Source organism: Sus scrofa, chromosome 10, assembly GCF_054392235.1.
Source record: "Sus scrofa isolate SSC_HxYL_T2T_F1_AM1 chromosome 10, Sscrofa_HxYL_maternal_Yorkshire_Landrace_v2.0, whole genome shotgun sequence".
Lineage (NCBI taxonomy): Eukaryota > Metazoa > Chordata > Mammalia > Artiodactyla > Suidae > Sus > Sus scrofa.
The window spans coordinates 1,241,303-1,267,121 of record NC_139392.1 but is presented as its reverse complement, the minus strand read 5'-3'; the positions used below and the strand labels follow the sequence as shown (position 1 = coordinate 1,267,121).

General features: G+C 36.8%; 1 protein-coding gene across 2 annotated transcripts in view; it reads left to right on the top strand.

Annotated features, from left to right (window-relative positions):
* Nucleotides 1-25,819, top strand: part of LOC102162879 (uncharacterized) — a 187,991-nt gene that overhangs the window by 6,233 nt on the left and 155,939 nt on the right. For both annotated transcript variants that reach the window (XR_014817211.1, XM_084979025.1), the window contains exons 2-3: nt 14,542-14,638; nt 21,300-21,437. Coding sequence is in view for 1 of the 2 variants with exons in the window: in XM_084979025.1 (XP_084835151.1) it covers nt 21,417-21,437 (21 nt within the window). In the remaining variant the exon portion in view is untranslated. The remainder of the gene's footprint in view (nt 1-14,541; nt 14,639-21,299; nt 21,438-25,819) is intronic.

The following is a 25,819-nucleotide window of genomic DNA, read 5'->3' as shown; positions in this document are numbered from 1 at the left end:
CCACCGGCCCGAGATTTAAACAGGAACCCCAAAGGTTAAACAGTTATTCCTAGGAGGCAATGATGAATTCCAAACACACTTTCCCATTCCTCATGCTGTGAAAAATGACCCAGTACTGATCCAGTGTGAATATTTGATTGGGATATGTTTAAATCAAATGAGTTTTGAAACATATGAATATTCTGAGAATACTCAGCAGAATAAAATCCCAAATCACACCACTCCTAAACAAAATGCTTCATGTCTCTACAACATTCTTCTCAAATGTATATGATGAGTCTTTCTACAATAAAAATTCTATTATTTAATTCAGACCGTAGTATCTTGCTGTCTGTAGTGAATTACACATCCTCCTTTGGAATGAACAAGTTTGGAGCTGCAGCACAAATAAACCATGCCTTACCGAGGCCTTTGACGGCATAGAAAGCTTGGGAAACTATAAATAGCTCTGGAGAAATGTCCTGGCAAAGCAATAGTGAAAAAGGTCAAGCCGTTTTCATGCCGCATGTATCTTATTTAAAAGAGCTGTGTCCCCAGATTTGTTTCAATTAGTGATAATTAGAAACGTTATATTTAAAGAGGACATCAGAACTACATTAATACTGGATTAAGCACACCGGTAGATTTCTTTTATTGAAATGACATCCTTTTGATCTTGGCATTCAGATTTATTCTCAAGGCTTTATAACTTTTCCTAAAGATCAAGGGCATAGCATTTTACAGTTTCTGTTTTACTGCAACTCGAGGCCAGCTTTTAACCATTATTGCTTTTAAGAATCATGGCTTATGTCTGAAGGCTGAAATAAGAACAGCTCGTAAGCATACCAGAGCATAAATTTAAATGGATATATGGAGGATGTAAGAAGTACAGAGCTTATCATAAAAGCAGTAGTGTGTTTGTTAAAACACTTCACCACGTTTCCTTCAAGAATGAAATATTTAATTGTACGAAAGAGAAAATGAAAGGAAAAACCTTCATGTGCTTGTCATTGAAATTTCCTACAAAAGTTAATTTAAATACCATACAGGCAGCTGAAAGACAGCTGATGGGGCATGTCATTCTTGTTCCTGCTGAGAACTTATTTTGAGGAATATTCCAATCACTTTAAAACAACCTCAAACAATCCATCAGAAACAACGGCAAACTGCAAAGTACAGCTGGATAAACGTCTTCACAGTGCTCTTTGTCGATTGCTTACCAGAGTAGGCTACTTAATGTCTTTTCATTTACAGTACTTCATCTGTAAAACCGAGAAAGTCCTGTTTGCTTTTCAGGGCTGTTGTAATGTGTAAATGAGGCACTAGGCTGTGGCATGGCAGCTTCTGAGGGATACTAACTCATCATGTCGCTAGAGGTTGTGAAAATTTCCAACCCTTGGGTCAAGGGCTTCGGTGTCTTTTAATGACTACAGACACAATTTGACTGGCCCTGACACAAACTGTCAAAGAATAAGACAGCTTCCACATTTTACAAGTTTGTGTAATACAGTGATTCATTCTGAGGTTGGAACAAAAGAACAGTTTCAGTACGGAACCAAGTGTAGAAGCGAAAGGAAGTTTGTGCCCAAAATATTGACCATCCTCTGGCTAAATGATGGAACCTTTGATCTAGAAAGTGACTTACAGGTAAAATTGCCTAATTTGCATGGAGAGAGAGAGAGAGAGAAGAGGTAGGGGACACTGTTAGAGAAGAAACTGATTTTCCTGAGTTTAGCATTTTATGTTATCAGTTGATACAACTAATTGCTTCTAGACTATACTATATTCTTCCATATTATATACTAGATATGTGTATATATATATTCTTCTAGACTATACTATATTGCTTCTGTACTATATGCTAGATGTGTATACATATAGTATATTATATAAATATATAGTGTATATAGTATAAATATAGTATATATATTATATTTTAGAATATATATAAATATCTAGTGTGTATATATATTCATCTAGACTATACTCTATTGCTTCTATATTACTAGATGTGTTTTTATATAGTATATAGTATAAATATAAATACATAGTGTATATAGTATATAGTATGTATATTTATATACTATATATAGTATAAATATAAATATCTAGTGTATATAGTATATACAGTATATAGTATAAATATAGTGTATACAGCATATATAGTATATAAATGTTCTTATGTATATACATGTATATGCATTTATATATACACACACATGAATACTAGACTCTATACATATACATTATATATCTATTACATATTTATATGATCTTTGGTGGCTGTGAGGTGGCCACAGCGGTGAGAGTGCCAAATCCCAGATACTAGGTCACTAGGTTCTTTGCTTTGAAGAATGACTTCAGAAAAGAGACAGAAAGTAGCAAAACAAGTTAAATTTTTATCATGAAAAGGGTACATGTAGACATGTGGGCAGGCTCAGAGACAGATGCGTGCCTCGACGGGGGGTAGTTTAAGTCACTTATACGGGGTAGTTCTTCTGGGTTTCCTCTTGACCAGTCATCTTGCTTGTCTGACCTCGTGTCCATATTTGGTCTGACTCGGGCTCTTCCCTGTACGCAGGCACAGATTTTAGCCAAGAGGGGTTCTAGGGCAAGGACTTCTCGGCAGTCGACATCACCTGTTGCGGCCTGGTGCCCCCTCACCTCTCCGCCTCTGAGGAATCTTTCTGTAAATGTGTTGTTTGTGAGGTCTCCTTAACCTCAAGAATAAGAAACATGTGGTTTCTTTATCTCTCACTGGTGCAGGACTCAGCCCATCCTTCCTCCTTCTATTATTTTTATCTTGAAGTATCTGTCCACAGAGGACAGATTCCATTTGCTCAGCCAGGGGCCCCTCTGCCTCTTGCCTCATATAAGTGTGTGTGTGTGTGTGTGTGTGTGTGTGTACACATACATAAGAACTTATACATATTTATAATATATAAGAATACATACAAATGTAAGAAAATATAACATTTTCTTTTTGAAAAGATTAGTAAAGAACAATTATTGTATAAAATAATGTAATATGTAAAATGTAGCCTAGAAAAAAAGATAAATTCATATTTATCTGACACATACATGTGTGTAAGAAAACTATTACACATCTTATATGGTAAGAAAATTTACTGCTTTTGAGACAGTATTTAACGAGTTTGGGACTATGATTTGTGGTGACTCGAATAGCAGTCCAAATGCCCTTGGAACATACTATATACTGAGCATAATTTTTACTGTATGAGAAACTTATCACTGGCAATGTAAGCACACAAGCATCCTTATTGTAAATTAATGTGTGAAACCGAGTTTTACATAAGATCATGCCTTGCTGTCCATTGTGGAGTTCGCCTTCCTGTTTTCAGACAGATTTTGGGTTCCCATCTGAGGAATGCTCAAGGTCAGATGACGCAGAACTTTTTTCCATATATAAAGGCTTAAGGAATTCCTAACCTGCAGACTGTACCTCATGAAGTGGTAAAGGAAGCAGTGCAGATGTAAAGTTGATGGTGATACTAACTATGCGAGTAAATACATACTGTCGATTTTTCATTAAAAGTCCTTTAATACATTGGAATTGTTAAAATAGCGATAATCACAATAAAATGTGAGGTTTGTAACCAAAGTAGAACTAAAATGTATGAAAGCATAGCACGATGGGCAGGACGGGAGCTGGGGAAGTACATCACCCTTTGACTATGTGCGAAAGATGTAATATTGCTTGAAGGCAAACAGACATAAGTTAAATATGGATGTTATACACATTAAAGCCTCCACTAAAAGAGCAAAACCCAAAGTGAGAGCTAAGAAGCAAAAAATTAAATAAAGTAGAATCGTAAAAAAAAAAAATTAAATTCTAAAGAAGGCAGGAAAGGGGAACTAAAACAAAGTGAAGTGGACAAATGGAAAAATAAAAAAAAGAGGGCATACTCTATGACTTCATTCATACAAATTTCTAGACAATGCAAACCATCCCACAGTGACAGAAGGCTGATCACAGATTTCCTGGGGATGGGGTGGAAAAGCAGAGCTCAGGATTTCTAAGGAGTACAGAAAACTTTTGAGGGTGATAGCATGTTCACATCTTGACGGTGACGTTGTTTTATTGATATATAAACAACCTTGCCAGTAGTTATAATTACATTCAAACTGCATAGTTTTTATAAAACACTAGACTAGAAAAGAAAATATAATGTATTAATTTTTAATGGTAACTGATCATAATTTTTAATATAATTTTGATTATGCAGTGTATTTAAATTGCACATTTGTATTATTATACAATATCCTAGCTATTGAATAAGTGCCATGTATTTATCAGTTTGCTGTAAGCTTTATACACCTCTCTTGTCCTATATGCACACTTGCAAGTAGTATTTTTTTTCTCATATTAAAGAAAGGAATTTGTAGCTTACAGAGTTAATTTACACTACATTTATTTATTCATATTTCATAATTTGTATAGATTTAGTCCTGGAGACATATTTTTAATACATAAATAACCCTTTGATAAACAAGTGATAAACTTGGGAGGGTTCCTGTTGGGCTCAGCGGAAATGAATTCGACTAGTATCCCTGAGGATGTGGGTTCAATCCCTGGCCTTCCTCAGTGGGTTGGGGTCTGGCGTTGCCGTGAGCTGTGGTATAGCTCGCAGATATGGCTTAGACCCCACATTGCTGTGGATGTGGTCTAGGCCAGCAGCTGTAGCTCCGATTTGACCCTAGCCTGGTAATTCCCATATGCCTCAGGTGTGGCATAAAAAGCAAAAAAAAAAGTAGTAAACTTGGGTTTATGTGGAATTGTATACTACTTTCATATGAGTTTAAATTAATTTTTCTAGCTCATTAAAAAGGGACATAATAAGAATGGCTAAAGAAATTTTGCTTTGTTTGTAGTGTCAGGTAATGCAGGGTTCCACACATATCAGAGAATCAGGATTTGCCTGTTTTATCTCACTCTCTTTACTGTTTGTCTTATATTCTAGAGATGCCAAAATGCATGCTGGAGCTCCAGCCATCAATTTCACATCCCAGGCAGCAGAAACAAGGAATAGGAAAGAAAGACACTTAAGAAGCAGTAGCACATAACCTACGTGTATTTTAGCACTGGCAGAATATTCCACGGTTCAAACCAGAAACTACAAAATGTAATGCTTTAGTTGGGTATATTTCTGCTTCCCATAAGACTGGAATCAATTACGAAAAATGGGAAAATGAATACTTACAACTCTTGGTCTCTCTTTCATTACTCAGTTAAAATTATCCTTTTCTAGATAACAAGCAAATTATAATTTTCTAGGCCTGAGGTGAAAATTATTAATTTGAAGTTTTTTAATGTTATGTTATTGTAGTAATATCATTTAATATAAGATCTACCCTCTGAAAAAAATTTTTAAGTCTTTAACACATCTCTTTTGACTATAGGCGCAATATTGTGCAGCAGACCTCTAGAGCTTAAAATGTTTAATAGCTGTAGTAGAGTAGACGTGCAGATGAAAGTTTACCAGGTTTTAAATTAGAAGATAAAAGTCACAGTCTCAAACGTAAGGAAAATGAAGATAATTTTAACTTTATCATCTTGATGTTATTGCTATTAGCATTAAGCAGGTTCTTAGGTTGCATTATGTTAATTGGTTTACTGCTCTATGAATATGTATTTTTTTCTAAAGCAATTTTGAAAGCAGTCAATAAAAATTTAATTTTTCTATTGACTCAAGAATTTTCAAAACCTTGGTGTAGGGTAGGACGCTCTCGTGTTTATATAGGATGGAAATCATTTCTCATTCATCTTGACATATCCTGAATCTATGAGTATTGAAGTGTACCTGGCACATAAATTATGCACCCATGAAATTCAAATTGAAGAGAAGGTTTGCAAAAAACTGTCCTATCAAACTCAAATACATACACCACACACACACACACACACACACACACACACACACACACACACACACACTTTCATTTTCTTCTGAAAAATGTGGAGTGTGGGAAGGAAAGAACATTCATGGTGGTGTTACTACCTGTTGTACCTATCAAACCGAGTATATTTAAGGTATCCAAGGATGATTTAAAATAGGTACATACTGTGAAAAGATCTTCACAATCTAGCCAAATACCTGATCTATCATCTCTACAGTTAGGTTTTTAATGTGCATATGCATGTGTGAGTTGAAAGGATTTAAGATCCTCTTAGCAAATTTCAAAGTTATAATTCAGTCCGCCTTCTGGTCTGCATGCTAGAGTTCGCTTTCCAGAACTCACTCATCATGCGTAACTGAAACTTTGTACCCACCACTGACATCTCTGCCCTTTTCCCCTGGCAGCCCCTATTCTGTTCTCTGCTTCTGTGAGTCTCTTTTGACTCCATATGTAAGTGAGGTCACACAGAGTTTGTCTTCCTGCTTCTGGTTTATTTCACTTAGCACTGTGGCTTCCAGGTTCATCCTCATTGTTTCATATTGGAGTATTTCTTTTTTTTAAGCCAGAATGATGGGGGTACAGCCACATTTTTGAGATTTCCCTTTGGTTTCCTTTGAAATACAGTTGACCCTTGAAAAATACAGGCTTTAGGGGCATCCACCTCCCTCCTGTTGAAAATCTGCCTGAAATTCATACTCAGCCTCCTCTTAGAGGCATTTCTTTCCCTATACAGGTTTTGCAGCTGAGGATTCAACCAGCCACAGATCTGGAAGCATTGTTGTATTTACTACTGAAAAAAAAAAATCCATGTGTAAGTGGACCTGCACAGTTCATGCTCAGGTTGTTCAAGGATCAACTGTGCACCCAGAAGGGACATTGCTGAGTCACATGGAGGTTCTCTTCCCCATGGAGTGACCTTAAAACCCGAAACCAGGCAGAGCTTCAGCTGTCTTCCTGCACTGGGTCCTCACTGGTTGATTCAGGGCACGCATCTGTCCCACGCACACTGCTCTAGTGGCCACATTGGTAGCAGGTCACAATTAGAAGAGTCTTCCTGACTCATCCCTAACATGTAGCGTTTGGTAGTCTTGGGACATCTAGATGTTGGGGTCTTTATGTTTTATTTCCAGCTGCTAAGTGCCTTGTACTTGGATTGAAAGATGAACTGGTGTTCTTACAGTCTTTGCTTTTTTCCCAGATATACAAATGTCTATAAATTAGGACATTAAACAGTGCTTTCAGGAGGAACGTGTTGAAGAACACTTGAATTTAGGGAGATATTTTCCTCTTCATATGCATTTTCATACATGTATATATATTTTTTCTCTTGGAATGAAAGAAATAAAATCTTTCACTTTGAAGTGTTCAATTAATAAAATGTGATCTTTTTTCTTCCACCTTCAAAGCCACCCATGTTTCCAAAGCATAGCATCCGCCAATCAAAGCAGTCCAAAGCGGTTCTTAACTAGTAATCTTTTACTCAGTAATTTCTCATAGCGAATGATAAAGACAGAAACAGATTAAAAGGAAGTAGTGCAGAGTACGAATCGGGCGACATGCACAGTGGGATTGCCGGTCTATTTCATTAGAGCAAAATGGCAAAAGCAGAATATATCACAGGACTCTTCCATGGCAGGCATCTGCTCCAACTTGGGAAATTCTAGATACGGTAATGTGTCCTCGTGGGAAAGATAAGGCACGCTCAGACTGGTTGATTTGAGGAGAGATTATTGAGGGGTTATTTGCAAAGGTTTGAGAAGAGTATAAGGTGGTTGGACACTGCAGAGATAGTGGCCTGAGGCTTCTGCTCAGGCTGAAAGGTGAGGGACTGGAGACAGAGATGCATGGAGGGAGGCTTCTACAAAGCTGGGCCTTTGCTTTAAGGGCCCCTTTCACTTGCAGCCACCTGCTTGGGAGGCATAGGGGTTCAGAGCAAGAATTCCATCTTCTGCTCTCTTCATTGTCTTCTGACGACCCTAACTCTCCAAGTGTAAACCGAAAGCCAGAGGGTGAGTGCGAATTATACTTTTTAAAAATTGTGATAAAATTTGCATCTCATGAGTGAAGGTTGACGTCAATAAGATAAGTTGTACATGATCATAAATCACGGTGAGCATGACTCAAGTCACAATATGAACTTTCCCAGCACAGTGCCAGGGCTTCCGATGCCCCTGCCCCCATTGAGTACATCCCTGTGGGAAAATGCATCTCTGGACTCTATCCCTGTATATGAGGTTTGCCGCTTTTTGAACTTTGTGCAGGTGGGTTATGCAGGATGTACTCTTTGTGACTGGCTTTCTTCGCTCACCATCACTTCCCTGTGGTTGCACTCAACAGTAGTGTCTTGTTTGAAATTAGTATGTAGAACTCCACTTCATGTGTGCATATACATCTATATACATGGATATCATATCAATATATGCATGTGTATATATTACCATACATATCAGTGTATCAAACATATGATTATGTGGATAAACGTTTAGATTGTACCGTGTCTGTGGCTGTAATGAACATACACTAAGTCCATTTTTTCCATGCCTTTCGGTACATAGATGCATTCATTCCATTGTACCTGATCCAAAAATATGGGTAAACATTCCTGGAAGAGACAAATGTTCAGATTCTGCCAAAGGGTTTCCAAATAGTACGTGGCAGATTTTACTCCCACTAGTGATGTACGAATATTTCAGACCTACAAAAACCTCAGTGGCTCTTGCTGTTGTCTTTTTAATTCCAGGCCTCCTGGTTGGTGGGCAGTGATATCTCGCTGCATTTAGTTTGCAGTTATCTGACAATGGGTGAGACTGAGCACATTTTCTTGTGTTTAAGGGCCACTTGTGTATCTTGTTCTTTAAAGTGTCTATTTAGTTTCTATGGTTTTTTGTCCCCCCCGACTCCTTTAAAAAAATTTTTTTTTGATTATCAGTCTATCAGTCAGGATTTTCCAGAGAGACAGAACTCTTTCTCATACACACAATACATGCATGCACTGAGAGATTTATGTTAAGGAGCTGACGCATATGATTGTAGGAGAGTCTGGCAGCCTAGAAATTTAGGCACAATTTCTATGTTAGTCTTGCAACAGAATTCCTTTTTTCTTTTCTTTTTTTGCTTCTTCTTCTTCTTTTTTTGTAGTATAGTTGATTTACAGTGTTATGTTAGTTTTAGATGTTTAACAAAGAAATTCAGTTATATCTATGTATATTACAAAATTTTGAGTAGTTCCCTGTGCTATATAAGTAGGTCTATTGATTATTTATTTTATATATAGTAGTATAGTTATTTTAGTACAAGACTCCTAAATTTTAGGGGAGGAGGGACAAATTAAGAGTTCAAATTTCCTGGAGTTCTCTTGTGGCACAGCAATTTAAGGATGTTGTCTTGTCACTGCCACAGCTCAGGATTCATACCTGACCTGGGATCTTCCATATGCCACAGACATGCCCCTCCCCCCCAAAAAAGAGTTCAGAATTCCTTTTTTCTTTAAGAAATCTTAATTTATACTTTGAATGCCATCAAATGATTTGAGGAGGCCCACCCTCGTCATTACCAAAAGTCATCTTCCTTACTTAACGTTAAGTAATTTGAGATGTTCACCTCTGTCCTTAGGGGATGTCTCAGAAATTAGCTGTCACCTGGATTTCATGCAGAACCACCTGCAGAACAGTCAGAAGTAAGGAACATCCTCCCCTCATGTAGCCAGAGGTTCAAGCTGGGGGAAAGGGGGCACTATAGCAAAAATTAGGACTATGGGCATTTGGGACGTTTTCTCATGTAACTTGATTGTGCCTTCTGGTCCAGCTTGAATCTGACCTTGTATCTTTCCATCTGTTCTGGGAGTGTTGCTGTGATGCTGAACTTTATGTCTTCATGGACCAAACAACAACTGGTTTATGTTCAGCTCAGGTTGTATGGTAACTTGGAAGCCCATGGTTGAGCATTCTGAACTCCTCCTACACTATGTGTATTTGACAAGGTTCTCCAGCCAAATAGGATTTTCCAGGGACACTGGTTCCTGTGATTGCTGAGGTTGCTAAATCTGAGATTTGTAGGGTATTTTCTGCGCATGATAGGGGAGAACCTTTATTTTCTATTACAGGCTAATTACTAAAGGTTTGTTACCTCTAAGTTTAACTTATACATCATGGCCCATATCTGGAACCCTGCCTCCCAAGTAGTGAGCATTAAGCTAAAATACCTTTGTTTAGCGCACAGGAAACATCCTGACCAGGGCCACCTGCGAATGATGGCAGGAAAGAAGAAATTAACATATCCGCTCTAGAGGCTGACTGGAACCAGGAAATGTCTGATTTTACTCCCACCCATTTCGTAGAAAAGGAGCCTGGCTTTTGACTCAGCCAGGACAGTTCTTTGGAACATGAGTCCACCATCTTCTTCGTCTGCTGACTTTCTCAATAAAGTCATTATCTCTTGTACCAACAATCCTTCTCTAGATTTACTGGCCAGCTGTGCAGTGAACAGAATGAGCTTGGACTCAGTCACCAGCAGACTGGAGAGTCAGACAGGTGTCAATGCTGTGTATTGAGGGAGAATCTCTTCTTTCAGGGAAATCTATGTTTTTGCTCTAAAATGCTTCATACGATGGGATGAGGCTCCCCTACCTTATTGAGGGTAAACTTAAAATAACCTGCCTGTAAATGTTAACCATATCTACAAAATACCTTTACAGTAACTCCTAGGTTTGGGTTTACTGAATAACTGAGAACTATTGCCTTGCCAGGTTAACACATAAAACTAACCATCACATTCAGGCACTGTATTTTTAATTAGTAGATATTCTTCATAAAACTATATATTGCTCTTTTATCCTGATTGATACATTGGAACTATGTTCTGCCAATGTCAAACTTATTACGCTTTTAATTTTCATGTAGTGCCATTTTTGATCTCTAAAGTATTTTTCAATACAAAGTGCATTATGATGTTTTTAATTTCTTTGTACATGACCTTTATTTTTAACCTTTCACATTTGAGTCTGTGATTCATGTCAAATATTTATTGTAAACACCATTCTTTCCTCCCCAAATTTCAGCAGTTTCTTCATTATCATAAATCAAGTGACTGTATAAAAGTTGATCAGTTTCTTCTCTTTTTCATGATCCATTTTTGTATACTTGGGCCAATACCACACTGACTTAGGATAGCTTTAAAATAATTCACCAAAAAAATGTGTTTGTGTGAACTTAAAACTGTATGCAACTCAAATAATTCAGTTTTGAGATTTTTTTTTTCTTGAGGCAATCCTTATACTGAGTATAATTCCTGTATACTCAGTGCCTGCCAAGGTGTAGACGGCAGAGTCAAATCAGGGATTTTGTGGAACATTTGCTGTGTAGATATTGCTGGCAGAGTGTAAGGGTCTTGTAATAGTGAATGAAATATGTATTCTAAACTATTAACTGTAGGATTTTTTTTCTTTTTTCTTTTTTTTTGCCATTTTTAGGTCTGAAAGGTCAAAAGGAAAAAGCAATTATTGGAACATAGATAAAAAAGCTATTTTTAAGTCAATGAATTTTATTACATTTATAGTTGTACAAGGATCATCACAATCCAATTTTATAGGATTTCCAGCCCAAACCCCAGCCTGCCCCCAACCTCCCAACCTGTCTCCTTTGGAAACCATAAGTTTTTCAAAATCTGTAAGTCAGTATCTGTTTTGAAAAGAAGTTCATTGTGTCCTTTTTTTTAGATTCTACATGTAAGTAAGTGATAGCATATGACCTTGGTATCTCACTGTTTGACTGACCTCACTTAGCATGATAATTTCGAGGTCCATCCATGTTGCAGCAAATGCCATTATTTCTTTCCTTTCAATGGCTGAGTAATATTCCACTGTTTATACATACCACATCTTCATCCACTCCTCTGTCAATGGACAGTTAGGTTGTTTCCATGTCTTGGCTGTTGTAAACAATGTTGCAATGAACATTGGAGTTGATATATCTTTTCAAGTTCTCTGGATAGATGCCCAGGAGTGGGGTTACTGGATCAAGTGGTAATTCTATTTTTAGTTTTCTGAGGAATCTCCATACTGTTTTCCACAGTGGTTGCACCAATTTGCATTCCCACCAACAGCGTAACAGGTGTCATTTTTAAAAAATTAATAAATTAATTTTTTTTGTCTTTTCTAGGGCTGCACCTACAGCATATGGAGGTTCCCAGGTTAGGGGTCTAATCTGAGCTGTAGCCACTGGCCTATGCCGGAGCCAAAGCAAAGCAGGATCTGAGCCTCATCTGCAACCTACACCACAGCTCATGGCAATGCAGGATCCTTAACCCACTGAGTGAGGCCAGGGATTGAACCCACAAGCTCATGGTTCCTAGTCGGATTCATTAACCACTGAGCCACAATGGGAACTCTAATTAATTAATTTTTTATTAAAGTATAGTTGATTTATATAGCCAAGACATGGAAACAACCTAAATGTCCATCAACAGAGGAGTGGATAAAGAAGATGTGGTCCATATACACAATGGAATATTATTCAGCCATTAAAAGGAACAAAATAATGGCATTTTTAGTAACACGGATGGACCTCGAAATTATCACGCTAAGTGGTCAGTCAGACAATGAGACACCAGCATCAAATGCTATCACTTACATGTGGAATCTAAAAAAAGACACAATGAACTTCTTTGCAGAATAGATGCTGACTCATAGACTTTGAAAAACTTATGGTTTCCAAAAGAGACAGGTTAGGGGGTGGGGGGATGTGCTGGGGGTATGGGAATGAAATCCTATAAAATCGGATTGTGATGATCATTGTACAACTATAAATGTACTAAATTCATTGGGTAATAAAAAATAAAGTAAAAAATTATAGTTGAAAAAAATAATAAAGTATAGTTGGTTTACAGTGTGTGTTAATTTCATGTGTACAACAAAGTGATTCAGTTACACATATAAATATGCTTTATATGTCTTTAAGTCTATTTCTGTTTTGTATATAATTTCATTTGTATCAATTTTTTAGATTCCACATATAAGTGATATCATATGATATTTGTCTTTCTCTGACATATTTCTCTTGGTATGATAATCACTGTTTTCTTCATTTATGACAGCAGGAGGCAAAATATATTGATTGTAAAAGCAATTATCTATATTCTCTGTATGCATAGTTTCCATGAACAATTTATAAAATGTTTATACTTTGTTCTTCTCATATTTTTTTGTCCTGGATACATTCACTGTATCATGATTTTTGTCTTTCTTGCATCTAATAAAAATAGAATCTACATTTTATATCTTCAATGTATCTTATTTTTCTAATACTTTATATCTTTTGCATTTTACAAAATTAATTTTCCACATTGAATTGGGGGGAGTGGTGAGTGACCCTTTACCCCAGATAATTCGGAAAGCACTGAAATTTCAGAAGCTGGTGAAAATTTCAGAATCAAGTAATTTTCAAGTAGAATAGCATGGTGTTTGGCGGAATGTAAGGACCTAGAAAACAGTGACTTAATATTTGACTAACAAGGGGAAGGAAAATTAAAGTATGAAGTTCAAGTTTTGAGCTGCTGTAATTGAGTTAAGAGTAGAACAATTCAATTTCTTGGGAAATTCAGAAGATGCAAGTTTGGAAAAGGGACAAGCAATTTAAATTAAATGTTGGATGAATCTGCCCTATATTTACACTGCAGTTAAAATTTCATGGCATCCTTTCCTCCCCTGAGTTTGTGTGACAAGGATCATAAAATGTCAGTTAGCCTCAGGTGTTTCACAGGTAGTAATAGAATATTTCTTTCTGTTTGTCAAACTCCACTGCCTCCCTTTAGTCTCATGTATACTTTGAAATATTTAGCCTGAAGATACAGCTGAATGGCATTGCATTTAGAATCATTATTATCCTGAGATACCAAATGTTTTGTCTGGGGATCAAAATTTATTTTAGGAAGGTAGATTTCTGCCAACATGAGAGTCAACTTGCAAGGTGTACTCAGGTGTTGAAATTTATCTCCGATGTGATACTTGATACATTTTATCTCAAATTATCTTTGTTTCTCAGATGTACTTGGAGTGGTAAAATACTCAACAAATTAACAGGCAAATAAGCATACTTAGGGAATGAAACATATTATGGTATCAGGTTTTATAGGGATATTGCTAACACCTTTGGTTAAGTAAATCATAAAATAGCTTCTTGTTCATTTATTAAGTTTTCATGACAGTTTATTGTCATCTGTCACACTGAGCAGATATTAACTTAGCATTTATTTGTGTAGGTATTTCCTATGTATCTGTCTTCTCACTGCACTGTATATCCCTGTGTTTACTTCTTTTTAGTAATGAGCATACTGCCTGACAGAGATGAGGGGCTAAACGCATATTTACTATGTGAGAAAATGAAGGGGGAACTTTATTAACGATTTGGTCTGATGTTGAGAACAATCCGCTTATTACTTTCCAGGTTCTATTTGCTTGTTTGCTAGGGTCCCTCTTCCCAGGAGGACCAAAGTGGGAGATTTGAAGGGCCAGTTGCCGTTATGTTTAGGCACTTCTGTTCAATGATTCTGTCATTAATGAAAACTTATTTTTCTCCTTAGGCAAAGATGAGGTAATTAGGCCGGTCTTAGAAGTAAATGCACTTTGAATTCCTTTTCTTTTCTTTCCAGACTGACTCGAAGTGTGGCACAGAAGCTTTCTCTCACTGAAGAACAGTCTCTGACTAGCTGCGCCACTCCAATACTTCCAGTAACCCAGGTCTCTAAAGTAAGCTTTTCTGAAGGGTACATTCAACGCCTCTTGTATTTACCAATACAGGGATTTCTACCTTCCAGCAGATACTTTGAATTTTGACATTCATTAGAGAACAGTGAGATTTATCACCCATGATTGTATTCTGCCCCATGAAACTGATCAAACTCATGATTTCTGTTCAAAATGACACAAACAATTTCATATACACTCATGTTGCTGTTCTCATTGTGGTACAGCAAAAACGAATCTAACTAGTATCCACAAGGATGTGGGTTCAATCCCTGGCCTTGCTTGGAGGGTTAAGGATCTGGCATAGCCGTGAGCAGTGGCGTGGGTTGTGGATGTGGGTTGGATGCTGAGTTGCTTTGGCTGTGGCTTAAGCTGACAGCTGTAGCTCTGATTCAGCCCCGAGCCTGGGAACATCCAAATACCGTGGGTGGAAACCTAAGAAGCAAAAAAACAAAACCCAAAAAGTACTCCTATTGTTATAATTACATTTGAGAGCAATTTACAGTTCTAGGAGGCAGGAGCTCTGTTTACATTTTTATTAATGAAGCTTGAGAAATGTTTATTCATCCATAAACATCATTGACCACCCATCAGGGGCTACACATTCAGTTTGCACATTAGAGAAATAGATACTCTTTTCTCTCAAGCAAGTAAAAGGCAGTAATATCAAAAAGGGGAGTGTGTATGTTCATAAATATTTATGAATGCATGAAATGTGTATTAAAATGTCTGCAGAATTATATTGCAGAAGTGTTCCTTAATGTTTAGAATTTTAAAAATCAGCTAAGGAGCTTATATGACAAGACACAAGCAGAAAGGAAAAGAAATGAATATGAAAGGGTATAATTTGAAATGACGTAATGCAATGTTGGTCTTAGCATGATCATAATAAGTAGTCCATTCATATTAAAATTTTCCGAAGAGTGTATATGAATTTAACATCGATAGTGAAAACTTATGATGTTATCGTAAGTTCAAGGTATTATTCATTTTATATTAGAAAAATATAAAATTTTGATATATTGATTTAAGAAGATACAATCTTGATAAGGGTTATGAAGAATAAATAATTTTCTCATAAAAAATGAAAATAGACACAGCACATCAAGGGTTGATACTTTAGGGTCAGTATCAGAAATGATGTTATTAAAGTGCAGCATGTAGAATATCTTTCCCACTGCTTGCCCTTCTATGAAGTAGACATTGTCGCCCAGTCTTTTAAAACAGTTCAGCTCCTCAATGAGGATTTATAGTCCCCTCTGTATTTCTTATGATCACGGAAATCACATTTTCTAAATCCCACGGTCTTAAAGCTATTGGGCCCTTTACGGCAAATGTGAGGGCAAGTCAAACGTTTTGCTGATGCTCTAATATGCTGCCCTCAAGTTTGCATTTCCACAAATCTTGGGAATAGTTCAACCGTGTTATGCATTTCCAGTGATGCTCACGCCCTTCCCCCCATTCCCGTGATAAACGATTGCACAGATCTGAGGCAAGATTAGCATCAGTGTAAGGAGGGAATCATTTTGATGTAGGAAATAATAAATGAAGGTGTTCTACTTGTTGTCTCCTTCCCCAAACTGAGTTTCATTGAGCCCCCAGCTTCAAATATACTTATTGTGCATGGCCAAGGATATTACGGGACTAAAATATGATGGCTTTAAAGGACTAAGTTCGGAAAACACAAATCATGTGGTTTTTTTCTCTATTTAAAGGCAATTCCTCTGCTAACTGTTAAGACCTAGATAAGAGTTTGGGCTAAAAAAGAAAAATAAGTCATAGAAGAAATTATGTCATGTTCTAACCCAGAATGCAATGGGGAAAGGAGGGTGAAAAAGTACAGAATTTCAGCTTCCTAATCTTATATTATTAATTAATAAATGTATAATGTCTAAAAGGGATGGGATGAGATCTAGAGGGTTCGTGTGTTAGTTAAAATTAAGGATTTTCCCATAGGAAATTTGAATATAATAAAACATATGGCATGTGTGCCTGGGGGAGGGATGGCAATATTTATATATACTATGTAACATTATATTAGCATCATGTGTGTAAGTGTATATATATATATATGTGTGTGTATTTATAAGTATATATATATGCTTACATACATGTAAATATTTATATATATACAAATGTAAATATGCACAACATTCAAATATTGAATTATACATTTCTGTTTTTGGTTTTTTTTTTTTTGTCCTTGCCATCAGCATGTTGAAGTTCCTGGGCCAAGGATTGAACCTGTGCTACAGCAGCAACCTGAGCCATAGCAGTGACAACGTTGGGTCCTTAACCCACTGAGCCACAACAGAACTTCTCAAATACTGAATTATTTAAATCTGCCATTCAGAATTTTTATGAAGTTGGAATTGTCCTCAGGAATGTTATACCAAATAGAGAGAATAATCTCTTTTTTTTCTGATTTTTTCTATATTTAAGCCAGATGAGACTTTTTGAAAAATAACTCAATCTAATTATCAATGGCATAAAAATTAGAAAGAAAAATAACCCTTGGGCTACTGCAGTACCTCTGAAAAGTGCAGAGACATTCAAATAATATATTTAGGACTAGCAGAAAAATATCAACACTAATGCAGGAGCACCAGATTAAAGCTCCTTAGAATTTAACACCTTAAATTCTGCAGTTTTCTTATCACTCATAGAAGGAGTGCCTGGGAGAAGTTGTGGCACAAATTCATAAAGCATCATCCTCAGCCATCTGGGGAAATGTGTTTTTAGGAGGAATTGTCACCACAGCTAAGGAGGAAGAACAGATACAATGGACACATCAGGCAAAATGGTGTTCCCACACGAGCGAGCGAGAGGTTAGCAACTGTGAACAAATATTGGACTATTTGCTACTGTGTTGCAACTGTGAAAAGGGATTTGAATTCTGACTGTTGAGTAAACTAATGTATTAAAAAGGAAAAGTGGTAGCCTTAGAAACCATCAGGATATAGCTGTCTTCAGATTCAAGATGAATGTACATACTTGAAGAGTTGAGTTGATGCAGGTATGGTCCCAGCTGTAAAAGGAAGGCCATCCTCCCCCCCACCCCCACCCCCACCCCACCCCCCGCCTTCCTCACACATCCAGCAAGTCAAATCATGCAGTGGAAAATTAAATCTACTTCAAAGACCTAGTTAATGTTTTGGATTGGATACCGAGTCTTCAATCTGCTTCCCCTATAGGAAGCCAACACAGTGCTATCAGTTGTCGGTCTATATATTCATTCCTCAACTGTGTTCAAGCATCAGGAAGCCAAGAAATCCTTGCATTATGGAAGCACCATTAGTGGCTGCAAACATCTGTGGGGCCACATTTGCCAGTAACTGAAGATCCAAATGAAGAAGGAGGAGAGAGTGATAATCTGCTGACAATTCCTTGTTTACCCCCCCCCCCCGGAAGAAGAGTACTTTCCCCTAGGTTGCCTAACAACAGCTTCAGAAAACCAAAATGAATTAATTAATTAAAAAATAAAAAAATCATATGCATAGTAGAAGCAGCAAAATGCGGAGTTCCCATCGTGGCTCAGTGGTTAACAAATCCGACTGGGAACCGTAAGGTTGCGGGTTCGATCCCTGGCCTCGCTCGGTGGGTTAAGGATCCAGTGTTGCCATGAACTGTGGTGTAGGTCACAGATGTGGCTTGGATCTGGTGTTGCTGTGGCTCTGGCATAGGCCTGCAGCTGCAGCTCTGATTAGATCCCTAGCCTGGGAACCTCCATATGCCACAGGAGCGGCCCTGGAAAAGAAAAAAAAAAAAAGCAGAAAAATGCTAAGGGTGTGTTTACATATGTGTTTTTCTTATATGGCTTTTATTTAGCAAAAATAAGTAGAGGAAAAAAATCAGCTTTTAAAAGGCACAGTTTTTAATTGGAGTATGGTTGACTTACAATGCTGTGTCAGTTTCAGGTGTACAGCAAGGTGAATCAGTCATACATATAAATATATCCATTCTTTTTGCTCATATAGGTTATTAAAAGCTATTAGGTAAATTTTTTCAGCTATACGGTTGTCCTTAGTCATCTCTTTTATACAGTGGTGTGTATGTGTTATTTGCACCCTCCCAATTCTTCCCTCCCACCCCCCCAAATTTTCACCTATGATAAATCATAAGATTTGTTTTGAAAAGAGGCATTGTGAAATACTACAAATAAATACTATAAATTCCATGACTGGCCCCTCCAAAGGCAACAATATATGTAACTGATGGAATCTTACATGTTCTTCTATTTCATTAGCATGCAGACTCTGGTATCCCTGGATATATAGAAAAATGCCCTAAGACAAAGACAAGGTACATTGGTTTACTCTTTGTTTTACATGAAATATAAAATATATATTTAATTTCTGAAAAATATAAATCATTGAAATATAAAATATATTTTATGATCTAAAGTATCCATAGCTATATATAAACATGAGTAATTTGTTAACTAAAGCAGTAGCTTGGAAGAGAGCCATGAGACTCGCATCGCTAATTTGTTACTAACTCAATAATAAACTTAAATCTAAGATACACTTCACTTCAGTGGTTTAAATGATTGTCCTTCTCTCCTCCTCTTTCCTCTTTGTCTTTCTTTCCACAGAAAACAGTACTCACAATACATCTTACCCAGACTCACAATGAAATGAAAGTATCAAGAACATTTTGGTTTGAAAGGGATAAGGCAGGAGGTTGGTAAATTACTACCGTTCTGGCTCCTCTTTCTTCTCTGTCAGTGTTGGTTTTGAGGGTCAGGGTATAAATGGAAAGAACAGAGTTTGAACTAGTTTGTAGTTAAAATCATTACCTTTTTCCCCTAAGAAAACAGAGACAAAGAACAACCAACACTCTTTCCTTCAGTTGTAGGCATGACTTCAGAACAACTACACTCAGATTATTAAAAAGTTGATTGCAATCATTTTCCTAAAATTTTCTGCAGTGAAAGTCTGAAGGGGAAATGAGGCACTGGTAGTAATAACAGTGTGTTGAACAATAGAGTATAGATTTGTGCTTTTTAATACATCGAATATGCTTTTAGCCCTCACCCTGAAGTCAAATCAATTTAAATTTCGTAATGGGTGGAGGACGATTACCAAAATTTTCCTTCTTATCCCCTGCTTTTTAATACAACTCCACATAATGGTTTAAAATTATATTCACTCAATCTATATGCGTGTGACCTCTAGAGTTTTATTGGAAGCAAGGCAGCAGTAAAACAACTGATTTGAATTACGAACATGCATCAAAATGAGAAAAATTAATCTGAAGAGGTACTGGAGAGACGCTATTGAATACGCACTCTAGCTAGTGCAAGTTAGCTAATTACACTATTATTTGAACCTGTTTTCTCCTACTTACCTGGGTAATTTAAACATTTCTCAAACAACACTAACAAATTGTATTGTCATTAATTGACCAAGTGTTATTTTTGCTTTTATGTAGTATACATTTTATATGAATATTGTATATTTGTATATTTGCTTGACATTTTTGTATCAAGAGTATATATTATACTCACTTTTTGTTAAAGAAATAGCTATAACTGTATCAGTATTAAGTAGTGCGTGTAAGTGGTTTTGTAACCAAGCAGGACCTTATGGAGCCTCCTGGAGCAGCTCCTCCTCCATCTCCTCTGCTGTGGCTCCTCTCTGCTGAATACTCCCTGGGTCGTTGTACAGATGCTAAAGCTACCACCAGATGGACTCCCTTTAATTATGTGCCCCAGACTTACGGGAACCTACGAACTGATGGTGTTAACACCTGTAGCACCACCCTGTGACCTCACCATCCACACATCATAGAACTTGTGCATGAGCTCATCACATACCCTGCAACTTCCCTCCCTTGCCTGGCCTTTAAAAATGCTTTGCTGGGAGTTTCCGTCGTGGCGCAGTGGTTAACGAATCCGACTAGGAACCATGAGGTTGCGGGTTCGGTCCCTGCCCTTGCTCAGTGGGTTAAGGATCCGGCGTTGCCGTGAGCTGTGGTGTAGGTTGCAGATGCGGCTCGGATCCCGCGTTGCTGTGGCTCTGGCATAGGCCGGTGGTTACAGCTCCAATTCAACCCCTAGCCTGGGAACCTCCATATGCTGCGGGAGCAGCCCAAGAAATAGCAGCAACAACAACAACAACAGACAAAAGACAAAAAAAAAAAAAAAAAATGCTTTGCTGAAACACTTGGGGGAATCTGAGGTTTGCCAGCTGTAGCTGTCCTGGGTTCCTTGCTTGGTGCCCTGCAGTAAAAGCTGTGCTTTCTTCGCTGCAACCTGGTGTCAGCGTTCAGCTTGACTGCATGTAAGAATGAGTGGACCCAAGTTTTTACAGTAACAGTTTGCAGTTATTCTTCTACAAATACTTATTTAGGATTATTTTGTTCAAGACATGTACAGATGAGTCAGGCCCTTCGTGATGTACTAAAAAGTGCCCAAATGTCTCTAGAAAAAAAGACCTGTATGAAAATTACTGTAGTACCAGGAAGAAGGTGGAAAGTATCTTAAAGGAGCTGTGAAGGGAGTCTACACAGACTCCAGGATGGAATCCTTGTAACTGACTTTGGAGAGTATCATGAAGAAGAAAGCATTTTTTTTTTTTTTTAGAACTTGAGAGGTAAATGCGGAAGAGGCCCCAATTAATTTCATGCATCCTAATCTCTGTTTTTCTCTTCTTGTTGATAGAAAAGAGAACAAAGGAAGGCCTGGAAGTGAAGGGGTGGCCAAGTTGAATCTGCTTTTTATATGATTGAATAAATTCAGAATATTCAAGTGACTTTCCCGAGGTCATTGAACTGATCAATGTATGAGCCTGGTCTGGAGGTAAGGCTGAATGAGCATCAAGTATTCAGGATTTTGTAGTAATTATCCATGTACTTAACTCCTGGTTTTGTTTTTTGTTTTTTGTTTTTTTGTGGGTTTTTTAGCCTGTTCTGTGCCTGAAATCATCTTTGCCTTAAATCTTTCCAAATTGGTTTTGGTAAGGCCTCCCCAGGGAAATCTTCCCTAACCTTCTTGCCCTGCTCAGAGTTCTAGTTACAGGGCCTACCTCCACACACTGCTTTGGCAGCCAGAACTTAACTCCATTGGTTTACTCACCATTCTGAACCTGTTTGATTGCTGTCTTCTTCTCATTAGACTCTAAGCTTCTTGATGGCTCCTTCTGACCTTTATCTCTTATCACCTTAAAAGGCAGAAAAATGACAATGTAAGAAGCAGTCAATTGACATTTTAAATGTACACAAAAAGTATGTACTGATTTATGTTGCTCTTCAGGTAGCTCTAGTGGGCATGTTTTGATTTCATAAATCATATTATTTGTAATCTAAGATAGGCTACATCTCAAAGAACCAACCAGTGCTGCATACATTAAGACCTATTGATTGACTGGTATAATTAATATTTTTTATTTTTAAAGCTAAATTATAATAAGCTTTGTGAAATAGATGATTTAATCTTCACTTTATTTTCTTTAAATCTAGTAACACCTTAAAAGTCATGGTAAGAAGGTATAATATCTTCTATCTGATCTGAGAAAGGCAAAAATAGCTCGATGTCCTAAAATGACATGAGTTTCAGGGTATGGGAAAATAAGATATTTAGGATAATGAAAGACTTTGGAAAGTAAGACACCAGGTGGTAGAAAGCTATTCATGTTATCTGTTAGTGTTTAATTTGTTTATCTAGAGTTAATGCAACAGAGGTGAAGGCTGGTAGGCAGTTAAATAACTCGGGCAACTAGTAGCAGTGGCTCAATCACATTTTCTTGGGAAATGGAGCCAAACATCTGAAAAAGAAGCACGAAGAACATGCTAAGAGTCCACAGAATTCTGGTACAAATTCAGTTTTGCACACACAGACCCAGTGGCAAGGTACACTGAGGAAAAGGGAGAGGTTTGCTAAATGCAAGTGCACATTCAGAGTGGAGTTAGGGGCAGGGAGGATTGGCTGCTGGCTCTTGTGAGATCTCAGGTCAGACCACAGAATCCTGATTTCCTTGGTATCCTTATCCTTCGGACAATTATTCTCAGAGAAATGGGAGAACACTCTCAACTCTTTTTAGGTAACAAGGTTACGTGACCAGAATTGAGAGGAACATACAGATCTCTGGGGCGGGGGGGGATTTCCTCTAACCTCATTGCAACAAGAGTTTGAGGATCTTTAATTTCCAATACACATTTTTCTTTCTTTGTAAATGTCCCTGATATATTAATATCCTGAATCGATGAGGATGTATTAGAGGAGTGGTTGGTATAGATGAAAAGGCATATGGTGATAATTTTAACTGTTTGTACTCCACTTGACCTTAACCATCATGGACTATATATTTAATTTATTTTATAAAAGTTGAGTTGATTTACAATATTGCGTTAATTTCTGCTGTATAGCAAAATGTTTCTGATATATGTATACATATACACACATTCATTTTCATATTCTTTTCAATGATAATTTATCATATGATATTGAATATGCTTCCTTGTGTAGGACCTTGTTGTTTATCTACTCTATGTATAATAATTTGAATCTTCTGATCTCAAAACTCTCAATCCATCTCTTCCCTACGCACCTTCTTGGCAACCACAGTGTGTTTTCTATGTCTGTGATTCCGTTTCTGTTTCATAAATAAGTTCGTTTGTGTCATATTTAGATTCCACGTGCAAGTGATATCATGGTATTTGTCTTTCTCTTTCTGGCTCACTTCACTTAGTATGATAATCTCTGGTATTATTTCATTCTTCTTTATGGCTGAGTAATATTCCACTGTATAAATGTACCACATCTTCTGTATCCATTCATCTGTCAGTGGACATTTAGGTTGTTTCCATGTCTTGGCTGTGGTAAATAGTGATGCTATGAACATAAAGATGTATGGATCTCTTCAAATTATAGTTTTCTCTGGATATGCACCCAGGAGTCAGATTGCTTGATTATATGGCAACTCTGTAAAACTACATTTTGAGACTAGTTTTATTATATCAGCTATATCCATATAAAGGAATAATCTCTGTGTGAATCAATATGAAGCAGGGCTTGGGTGCAGAGGCATTTTTATTTTTTTCCAAATATATCCATAGTAATGATGAAGAAATAATTCTCCCTCTTAGGGTTATTCTGAAGTAATTTTGTTTTCTGTGACTTATTTTTAACTTTTGCCTACAAAGGGAATTATTGCACTAGCACTGCTGAAAATTCCAAAAATGGATTTTACAAACAATGACTTAGTACTTACTGCTCATGCCTATTAGCAAGTTCTAAACCAGATTTGCGATTTGCACACTTACCTCCTTCCAGGCTTTACCCAATGTCATCTTCATTGTGAGGACTTACTGGGCTACTCAAGTTAAAATTGCACCCTTCTTTAGCCTCTCTGTTCCTCCTTTATGTTCCTCTTAAAGTTCTCACCACTGTTTATGATATAAAGCATTTTTCTTACCCATCTTACTTATAGATTGATTTCTACCCCAATTTTGGAAGCTCCATCCAGTTAAAAATGTCCTCTTTTTTTTGTTGTTGTTCTTAGTTAAATACCTAGCAACTAGAATAGTGCTTGACATAGAAAGTGCTCATTAAATATTCGTTGAATGAATAAGTGAACGATGAAGAATTACAACATTGTGGTATCATTTGAGAGTAAAGAAGAATAGGCATGTATTTACATGTATTTGTCTTTCTCTTTCTGGCTCACTTCACTTAGTATGATAATCTCTAGGCCTATCCATGCTGAAATGGCATTATTTCATTCTTCTTTATGGCTGAGTAATATTCCACTGTATAAATGTACCACATCTTCTATATCCATTCATCTGTCAGTGGACATTTAGGTTGTTTCCATGTCTTGCCTGTGGTAAATAGTGATGCTATGAACAGCAGGATCTCCTAATGAAAACCAAAACTAAACTAAAAACATGCTCCTGGTTTCAAGAAACTCTTTCCATCTTAGAAGGGAAGAGTCAAGTGGTATAGCCTTAAGGAAAATGAAACTATTTTAACACTAGGAAAATTATTTTCTCTTTCCATGAAACAGAAGAAAAACAAATGTAAAATAAATGAATGAAGAGAAGATCAACTTTCTTATCAGAGAAATATAAATGAAACATAATCTATACAATATTTCATTTGTAAAACTATCAAAATACAGGAAGCATAAAATGTCAGATTTTGTCAAGGAGGGGAGAAATGAGAACTGGTGTAACTGATGCTGCTTTCACTGCAGTGATGTTGAAAACCAGTGGAGCACACTCTGGAATTCAGCAATGCCATTTCCCATACAAGTTTCCAGGGAATATATACGAGGTGACATTGTATGTAACACCACATGAGAGAGAGGAAAGAAGGGAAACAGAAAAGATCCCAGAGTTGCATGAATAAAGCAGCAGCTCATTTAATTTGGCATGTCTATAAAAATAGTATATAGTACTATAATGAAAATGGGATAGATTAGAAATAGTTTATCATCTATCTGACCAAAATGTCTGTTTTGTAGCATTTGCCAATTTGCATGTTGTAAAAAAATATGCTATGGCTGATTTTCAAGCTACCAGTGTGAAAATGAAAACGATGAGCTTTTGCAAGCCAATACTAGCCAGCTCCAGTATCATCAAATAAAGATATAGCTCAAAAGTAAATTGGGAGTAAAAAGGGAACATTTCCTCAGTTGTATTTTGAAAACAGTCCTGAAAATTCATTACGTAATATTGCATATTCTACATAGACACATATATGTTAACATGTGAATGTATACCCCAATTTTTTTTTGAAGGAGAAGTTTAAGATTTTTTAAGAAGGGGATAAAGTAAAAGTAAACTAGAAATATTGGTCAAAGATTACTTCAAATACATTTATAATATTCTACCTTCTTTGAACAGTTGCTGGAAGGAATTCAACTTAACATTGTTAAGACTCCAACTCTAAAATGACAAGATATGGTTATTTCTGTTTAGTATCCTATTTTTTGTATTTTTAAATTTTTAAAAATAAAATTTAAGAGAAAATAAATACGTACTCTAAAAGAAATAAAAAACACGGTTATAGGTGTCTTAGTAGCATAGGCTTACACGAAATCACTGTTATGGTGGAAAGTGGTATAATTTCAGATGAATTTTTGGCTATTACACTGTTGTATATCTGCTCTAGGGAATCAGAGCTATAAATAAGGAAAGTGATTGTTTCGTGCACAAATGTTCCTTTAAAGATATTGAATC